General features: G+C 38.6%; 1 protein-coding gene across 1 annotated transcript; it reads left to right on the forward strand.

Moving 5' to 3' along the window:
• The first annotated feature begins 6,032 nt into the window (after positions 1–6,032).
• On the forward strand, positions 6,033–8,562 carry LOC121865238 (cleavage stimulation factor subunit 1-like). The gene is made up of 2 exons (XM_042364590.1): positions 6,033–6,317; positions 8,255–8,562. The coding sequence occupies exons 1-2, from the start codon at positions 6,048–6,050 to the stop codon at positions 8,525–8,527; spliced, it is 543 nt and encodes a 180-aa protein (XP_042220524.1). The 5' UTR covers positions 6,033–6,047; the 3' UTR covers positions 8,528–8,562.
• Positions 8,563–9,668: the final 1,106 nt, after the last annotated feature.

Raw genomic sequence — 9,668 nt, forward strand, 5'->3', positions numbered from 1 at the left:
TTCTAACTATTATTAGCATATGTTGAATAAATGTACCTTTAACGTGTCACGTTTCCTTTACACATAACCTTAAATAATAGTGTATAAATAATAATATAATAGAGTGGAAAAAAATACTAGCAAACTTACCATTTAATTTATTGAAGTGAACATAAGTCTAGCGATAAACAATACAGTATATACAGTATATATACAGGAGGTGTGATGATTGAGGAGGGCTTATTAAAAAGCCTGACCAGTCAGATGAGTATGATTAGTCAAAGTCTGCATCTTCTTGAGGTGGGCGAATTTTCGTCTTATTGTTGTGTGAGGTGCCGGCGGCTTCTCTACGATCTTGTTGTTGTTATGAGGTGTCGGCAGGTTAGCGATGACAGGCTTCGTGACTGAAAGAAGTTAGTGATGGTGGTCTGTGCTTTTCTTGCTTCTCATTTCCTCTGCAGTTCAATATGGCAACATAACATTTTCAATAAGCTCTCTTTGCTTTAAGGGACCTTCCTATCAAGGGAGGGATCAATGTCATGAGGCGAGCAGAGAGAGGGGCCTTACTCATTCTTATCACTTCACCAAGATTATCTAAGTTAAGAAGTTCTTATTTTCATCATCACTCACTTCGCTCGTCTGTTTCATCCTGCAGCTCCACTAATTATTCCTAGTTCATCCTTGTAAATGGGTCCCCAACATTTCCCAATAAGCTCTTCTTGCACCTCTTCGCTGTTAGGTCAGAGAACCCTTCTACTCCAACTTCATTTGCCATAGTTATTATGTTGCGTGGCATGAGGAGAAGCTCGGCTGTTGGGAACCCTGAATGTTGGGACAATTTCAAGGCCACAATTTTTCAACATGATCGGACACGGTTCTACCGACAGTTCATTGTGGCTTTCAGCGTCAAGTTTATGCACTGTGCAATATCAAATTTCTTCCACATTTCTCTGGGTGTCCACATCCAGCATCCTTATCAAGAGCACTCCCACGAATCATGCTGAAAGTCTTCTCTGCATATTTAGCCTTAAACCGACAATGACTCCCTGGTCCATTGGCTGGATGATGAAGTGGTGTTTTTGTGGAAAACCACCCTTAATCTTCAAGTGTAGGCAGTCTTGAGTTCTTCAGAGTGGCCAGGGCAATTATCTAGACATAATACCGCTGAACTCATGCAAGTTCATCCAGATAATTTTTCACCTCTCTAGCAAAGCAGTTTTTCCAGCCAATCACGCACCAAATCAGATGTCATCCACGCTTTCTTGTTGTTCCTGTAGAAACTGGTAGCAAGTTCATGTTTTTATTTTTGAGAGCCGAGGTAGATGCGGCAGTGTATAACAACATGGGCTTAATCATACCCTACGCATTCCCACATAGCATCACTGTCACTCGGTCATGCTTTAAATCGAGGTACTTTTTCCTCTTTAGAGATGTAGGTTGGCGTGGCATCTTCTTCCACCATAGGCCTGTCATCAGCATTAAAAACTGTTCGACCTATAACCCTTTTTTATTGCTATGTGGTTATAAGCTCACAGGGGTATGCTTCCCTGCCACAGTGTCTCTTAATCTTTGTATACGCCAGTCCTTTTTATATTATGCAGCCCATAACGATGTCTGAATTTCTCGAAACCATCCTTTGCTAGCTACAAATTTTTTTCAAATTGTCACCATCACCATCACCTGATCATCACCATCACCATCTTAACACCACATGATCATCACTTTTAGAAAACCTATCATAAAGTTCATAGCTTTCTGCCTAATAAATTCGAGTCAAGTGTGGTATGCGGCGGTTTAGGTCCCTCTATCCAAATGTTCAGTGCTTTTCCATTTATTGAGGGCATCATCGCACATGGCTTGTCACTTTTGATGTCACTGGTGCACTTGAAGCTAAAGCGATGCTTCAGATCCTTGCGCGTCGTTTAATTCCGCACTTTTGCTAGTTCGTTGAGCCCAAAGTGGCGGCCAACAGCTGCATAGCTCATACAGCTGTCGAGTTGTTTCAGCACTTCATTCTTCTCATTCAGCGTCAGCACTCGTCTTGCCCTCTTAGGTGTAGATCAGAGGGCAGCAGGTCGTTTGGGGAGGCATAGTGATATAATTTCGTGTGATGAACCGCCAGCAAAGTTGAAAATCAAAGACTGTTGCCCACTAGAAGCAGCTGATGTTTGTGTTCAGGGAAAGGCGGGCCTTGGTGGCGCCAAATCACGCCACTAGTACTTGCGCCCTAGTAGCGAAAGTACAAACAAAGACCCTTGGAGTTCAATAAAACCAAAATAAAATCCCGGCTAAATAATCCGTCGATCCCGACACCTTATAGGCTGAGATATATGGTAATAAAAAAAAAAAACATTCTTCATGACACTATCTGTCAATCAAAGTACCCCAACTTGCCTCCCCCCCTCTTCCAACCGCGCCAGATGGTCGGTCGGTCCCAACCCTCCCCCCCACCCCCCACCTTCCCTCCCTACCAGAGAGATGTTGGGTGAAAAAACTAGATTTTAACTTTTAGTAATAAATAATACCTCAGACTAAAGTTAGGATAATATAATTGACATTTCTGGATTCCTTGCAGGTCAGGGAATATTTTGAATGTAAACGTCATATATTTTGCACAAAAGATAAAATATTTGCTTTGTGTAAACCAAATTATTACATTAGATCTAAAATTTGTATGTCTAATGCAAAATCCATGATGTTTATATTCAAAATAATCATCATATTGTAAGAATTCCAGCAATGTAAATTATATTCTGGCCTGGTAATTTGTATGAATTTTATGAGCTAAATAAAAAAAAAAAAAAATTATACTTCACGTGTATATGAGTAGATGCACCGCGGAAAGTGAAAGTCCGGTTCTGGCAAGGTACCGCGTAAATGAGAAATCGCGGAAAGTGAAACCGTGTAAAGCGGGGTAATGCTGTATATAAATAGATATATTCACATATTCCCTTTCAGTGAAGACGAGCCCGGGAGGGCGCAGCGACATTCACTGAGTGACTTAAAGGCAAGGAATATTCACAACGATCTAAACGACTTCACAAAGAAAATGTGTTGTGGTCGCCATGCTGACCAGAGATCATATAAGAAATTGTCCCAAATACAATAATTGAGAGACATAAAATAAGTCACTCTACTTCATCACTGTGCTAATAAGTACAAATACAGTTAACCCTCGCTTTACGCGGTTTCACTTTACGCGTTTCTACATTTACGTGGTACCCTGCCAGAACTGGAATTCCCACTTTACGCGGTGCATCTACTCATATACGCGGGTGAAGTATAATTTTTGTATTTAGCTCATAAAATTCATACAAATTATCTGGCCAGAATATAATTTACATTGCTGGAATTCTTACAATTTGATGATCATTTTGAATATAAGCATTATAGATTTTGCATTAGACATAGTACAAGATCTAATGCAGAAATTTTTTTTATCTCAGAGCAAATAGGTTATCTTTTTTGCAAAATATATGAAGTGTATTGTAGGGGTATCGAGATATTAATGTTGTCTAGCACTCAGGATGGAAGGAAACTCTAATGTGGTTTTCTTGTATAATATATAAGTTATATGATAGACAGTCTGGTGCTGGAGGTGCCGTGTGGTGAGAGGCTGCACGGTAGAAGACGTTCGGTGAGTAGCTTGTTGAAGGAGGTAGATGTGCAGGAGCTTCGTTAGAGAAGATGTTGCCTGTTGCTGGCCTCCTGGTTGAATGAAATGTTAACAGCGTGGAGCTTGCTGGAGGAGATGTTGCTTGTTCAGGAAAATGGGCAGAATGAGAGTTGGTTGGTGAGGAAGCTCAGGGAAGGACATGCTCGCTGGCGGGAGCGAGGACCGCCAGGCAGGCGGAGGAGAGGCGAGGGTCGCCAGGCAGCGGCAGAGGAGGAGGTGTTGCTTGTTCACGAAGATTGGTCAGACTGAATCTCAAGGGAGAGACAGAGCTTATATACACCCAGCAGCGGCTATGAGTCATGGTGGGAAAACCCGAGAAGTAGCCGGTGACTAGTTCCGTTGCTAAGATACGGTAACATCTGGGGACAGCTCTCGCTTGGTTGCTAGGGGAGGCGGCACATTGGAATGCGATACGCAGTTGGTGTGCAGCTACGCAGTTAGTTTGTAGAGGAGACATCCACTACAGTATATTCAAAATATTCCTGGTCTTGCAAGGAATCCAGCAATGTCAATTATATTATCCTAACTTTAGTGTGAGGTATTATTTATTACTAAAAATGTAAATATATTGTTATAACCCAATCATTTCTCTGGTAGGGAGGGAAGGTGGGGGTGAGGGGTAGGAAGGGAGGGAGGTACCCAGGGAGCAGGTGGGAAGAGGGGGGGAGGTGGGGTATTTTGATTGACAGATAGTATTTCGGTAAGTATATTTTGTTTATTTATTGAAGATATTTGTTTTAGCTCATAAAATTCATACAAATTACCGGGCCAGAATATAATTTACATTGCCGGAATTCTTACAATTTGATGATCATTTTGAATATAAACATCATAGATTTTGCATTAGACATACAAATTTTAGATCTACTTTAAGCATTTTGTTTACTCTGAGTAAATATGTTATCTTTTGTGCAAAATATATGACATTTATATTCAAAATATTCCTGGTCTTACAAGGAATCCAGCAATGTCAATTATATTATCCTAACTTTAGTCTGAGGTATTATTTATTACTAAAAAGGTAAATATTCTGGTTTCTCCCACACATTTCTCTGGTAGGGAGGGTTGGTGGGGGGTGGGGGGAGGGAGGGACCGACCGACCGACCATCTGGCGCGGTTGGAAGAGGGGGGGGAGGCAAGGTGGGGTACTTTGATTGACAGATAGTGTCGTGAAGAATATTTTTTTTTTATTAACTGAAGATATTTGTTTTAGCTCATAAAATTCATATAAATTACCCGACCAGAATATAATTTACATTGATGGAATTCTTACAATTTGATGATCATTTTGAATATAAACATCATAGATTTTGCATTAGACATACAAATTTTAGATCTACTTTAAGTATTTTGTTTACTCTGAGTAAATATGTTATCTTTTGTGCAAAATATATGACATTTATATTCAAAATATTCCTGGTCATACAAGGAATCCAGCAATGTCAATTATATTATCCTAACTTTAGTTTGAGGTATTATTTATTACTATACCTTAAAATCTAGTGGTTTTTCCCCCAAACATTTCTCAGAGAGGGAAGAGCCAGGAGTGTGAGAAGAGGGGGAGGGAGTTGAGTCCATTATTTGAATGGACATTAACTTGGCGACTGTATTTCTCTATTTCTCTTAAGTATTAATTGTGTGTATGTACCATCATAAAATTAAGATGTTATTTTTACTAGAACATAGGTATTGTGTTGGAAAAAGTGGAGTTTGGGTGTCAGCCGGTCTCTATTTCATTTAATCCCATATGTTATGTTGTTCACTTTACGCGTTTCTCGCTTTACGCGGGCCTCCGTGGGTTCAATTGACCGCGTAAAGTGAGGGTTCACTGTATCGTATATAAAATCCTCGCTGAGCTTAGTATTTCAGCAATTAGAACACAAATTCACGGAGTTCTCCTTTGTGTGTATTTAAAGCTGAATCGCCAGGCAAGAGATGAAGGTGGTGATGCGTATGGTGGGGGGTGAAGGAGGGGGTTTTGAGAATTGCAATTAAATGCCAGGTAGCGACGTGTCTTAATATTACTTATTAAGTAATTATTAGATGTTTTAATTGCCTGTATGTTGGCCTGGTGAGTTGGCTAGGAATTAACGCACCTAGGTAACACTGCTGACATCGCATTCCAGCTTGAACAAAAAGATTAATTATCTACACCACGAAGATGCCGGAGTATTCCACAGTTTGGCTGTGTGAGGAAAGAAGGTTGTATTATAACAGATATTGGGGGAAGAGTAGTGTTGGTTGACATTTGCCAAGTTAACAGCTTTTCATTTTGTAAGGAATGAACAAAACAGCCATGTTTAATTCTACCATTTCCCCTTGGGCCAGCAGCTGTAGGTTTAAGGGTAATCCTTTCAGATCTTCCTTATCTCCCTCATGTGTTTAGGAATTGATGTCCCCAAATTTCAGATTTATTATTCACTCACAGATTCTGGATGTGGATCGCATGTTAGCCAAAAGTGACCCAGATGCTGTCGAGCTACACCCAGATGCAGTAGTTGGCCATCCAGTTATTCGTACTCTTTATGACCATTTGGATGAAATCACGTGCCTGGAGTTCCATCCAAGGGAGCAAATTCTCATCTCAGGAAGTAGAGACACAAATGTCAAAATGTTTGATTTTAGTAAAACATCTGCTAAGAAAGCTTTTAAGACTTTGACAGTAAGTTTTGTTATCATTTGTGTATATTTACTTGTTTTGTAGGAAACAGCTTCCAAATATTACCTTGAAACCAGTATTGCAGAAATTTACTCTCTTGAGATTATCGTAGCTTATTGGGCAAAAAATGAATAAAATCCAAGAATACATTATTCATATTTTTAACTGAAACTTCTGTTTTATTACTTTGCTTTTATCCTATAGCCTTGGGAAATGATTTACATGAATATGTAAATCAATCAATCAATATACAGTATCTGAGAAATCTGGGGTTGAAATCTAAGGCTTGAATTCAGAACGCTGGTTTGAAACTGCTTGAAGGTTTAAACCAAGGATCCAGCGAAGATTGAAGATTGTTGGTATTCAAAACTCTGGCTTTAGCCAACACAAAGATTCAAACCGAGTTTGAGATCATATTTGTCAATCCTCGCGTTAATCCAGCCTGGAGGCAGGTTTATCGGTCGATCCGTCATTCAAGATAGCAAGTCAACATGAGTTTTGACAGAGCGTGTTCTTCGAACATGAATTTTGACAGAGCGCGCTTTTCGGTGATATCGTCAAATTGAAAATTTTGTAGAGAGAAGACTGATGGTAGATATGCAGAATCCTATCAATTTTCATCATGACACGCAATTCAAACAGTGATCTAGGTTCAGCAAGGGAGATTTCTTTGATATTTTCTGAGATATGGAGCATCTACTTGACAGACCTTTTGGCTATGGTTCACCTCTACCTCCTATTCATCAGCTGATGATTGCTTTGAGATTCTTAACAATGAATAGTTTCCAGGTAAGAAAGATTCTGGTTTCTGAATGAGTTATGGCAATGTGTTACAACACTTTTGTATATAGGGTTTCTTGGAGATCAAGTTGGTAAATGTAAAGAATGCTGACGCTTCTTTATTTTGAGTGTTTTTCCAAAGGAAAACTATTGTGATGTATTTTGAATATAATTGAATCAATGCTGAGTGCATTTTGATTTTAATGTATTAGTAAAGGAAAGTCTTTTCTTAATGTTACTACTCAGGGGAAATGAGGGTTTAAAAGAACAGAAAGAAACTAACCTAACCAAACCTAGCCAGGTTACTGTGCCCTGCATTGATTTATCTTGCTTTGGTTATGAATATTGACACCTGTCCCGGATTATATTGACAATTTTGTATGTAATTCTTCTTTCTCTATGAATTTCTTTATCATATAACAATGCAGCCACATTGTAACACAGTACCATAAATCATTATAATTTGATCATAATTTGGTTGTAATTATAGTAACAAAAGTAACATATGATTTGCAAGGAGAGATTTATCCTCTTCCGTAAAAACTCTTCAAGTCATAGTTGCCTCCATGGTGATTGGCTGCTGTAATGGTGTAAGTGAAACGTGATTGGCTGGAATTTCAGTGTTCGAATCCTTGCTCGAAATTGAAAAAAATGCTACAGATTACCCGATCCGGAGTTCAAGTCTATGTTCTGAACATGGGTTATCCACTGCAGGAACTCTTGGATTGAGGAATCCCAATTTGCACGCCTGAGCCGAGGTCAAATCCCAGGTTCATACCACCATTCTGAATTCGGGCCCAAGAGTCTGAGATCAGATAAAAAGAAAGGAATTGCGTGTAAAAAAAAATATGAAATATAATGGTCACAGCTGAGGAAGGGGTGTCATGGAAGATTAGTGTATAGAATATAGATGGAAGAATACTTTGAAATTTATATACAATATTAGGTTTTTGATATAGTAAATGGAGGGAGTTGGGTATGTACCCATGTTCTTCCTCTCTGATTGGATAAGGCTTTCATAGTTCAGTACTGTAGAGTGTTGATAAAATAAAAACATTATAATGTTTTATTTTATTAACAGATATGTTATATAGAATTTAAAGTGAATTATTTTGTTTTGTATAATATCTGTATCCAGTACTAATATTCTCAATCATCAGGATGCTGAGCAAGTAACAAGCATGTCAATACATCCTAGTGGAGACTTCCTTGCTGTTGCTACAGAGGGAGCAGTAGTTAGGTTCTATGACATCAACTCGGGTCAGTGTTATGTGTGCCCTTACCCTCGTGAGCACCACACCGGACCACTTACATCTGTACGATACTCAGCAGATGCCCGAGTCTGTACATCAGCTTCCAAAGACGGAGATGTAAAGGTGAGTATTTTGTTAGCAGTACTGTATTGCATAATTGTATCTTACTGTAATGTGTAGGATTAGGTAAGTGGAATAATCATATTTTTGCATATGAATGTTATACAGTGGTCCCTCGGTTAACGAAATTTCGGTTAATGAATTACCTTCCATAAGAATATTCAATTTGGTTAACGAACAAAAATTCAGTTAATGAAATTCTTACGAAAATGTTTCGACATGCTTTGGCTTGCTCACCAGCTGGAAGATTAGTCCGCCAATACGGAAATCGGTTCTAGGGCTTACATTCGTTAAAATTGGAGTAAATATCAAGATGGTTGTAATATTCAATAATTTTCCAAGTTTTATATTAAGTTTTTTAGTCATTTTAACATTTATTTAAGATAATTGCAGTACAGGGAACTAGTTTTTGGTGCGCCCAACAGCCACTTCACTCACCCACCAAGGCCTCAGTTTGTATCTCTGTTCAGTGGAGGAAACATCTTGCTTGTGGGTCTCTTGAACACAGAGTATTTTTACGTTTTTACAGTATAATTATTGGTCATTCTGAAATTTATATAACATATTGACAATATATAGTGCAGTGCAGTGTTGATTTAAAGAAAATAATCTTGAATTACACTTAGTGAACTTAAAATTGTATTGGTGAAATAACGGCATGAAGCATGGGGTGATTTCTCTTCCACCCCCATTTCCTTCTCTTCTCCTTTCTCCTCCACCCCCACTTCTAATTCCCATCATCATCATCAACCAGGAGCCTTCTACATACACACCTCAAAGTAAGTGTACTTTATTGCATTTTTTTTTTAATTGTATAGTATGTAATTTTCGGTGAGCTGGAACCAATTACCCAAAATCCCATTGAAACAATGGTTTCGGCTAACAAAATTTTCGGTTAATGAACGACCTTCTGGAACGAATTGTGTTCGTTAACCGAGGGACCACTTTATATATTTTCCAAAAAATATGAATTAAAAAGCTTTTACTCAAATGTACCACACTAGACTAAAATTTCTATCTCTTGTGCAAACTACATGATGTTTATACCCAAATTAATTACTATTTTACAAGGATTCAAGAAATGCAATTAATATTCTGCTATGTCTAGTCAGCTACATTTTATAAGATAAAAACTTGAAGCCTAAAACTAGCTTCACCCAGGCTGGGAGGGAGGGAGGGAATAATATTGTCCGGACTAAAG

The sequence above is a fragment of the Homarus americanus genome, unplaced genomic scaffold, assembly GCF_018991925.1.
Source record: "Homarus americanus isolate GMGI-L3 unplaced genomic scaffold, GMGI_Hamer_2.0 scaffold59167, whole genome shotgun sequence".
NCBI classification, from domain to species: Eukaryota; Metazoa; Arthropoda; class Malacostraca; order Decapoda; family Nephropidae; genus Homarus; species Homarus americanus.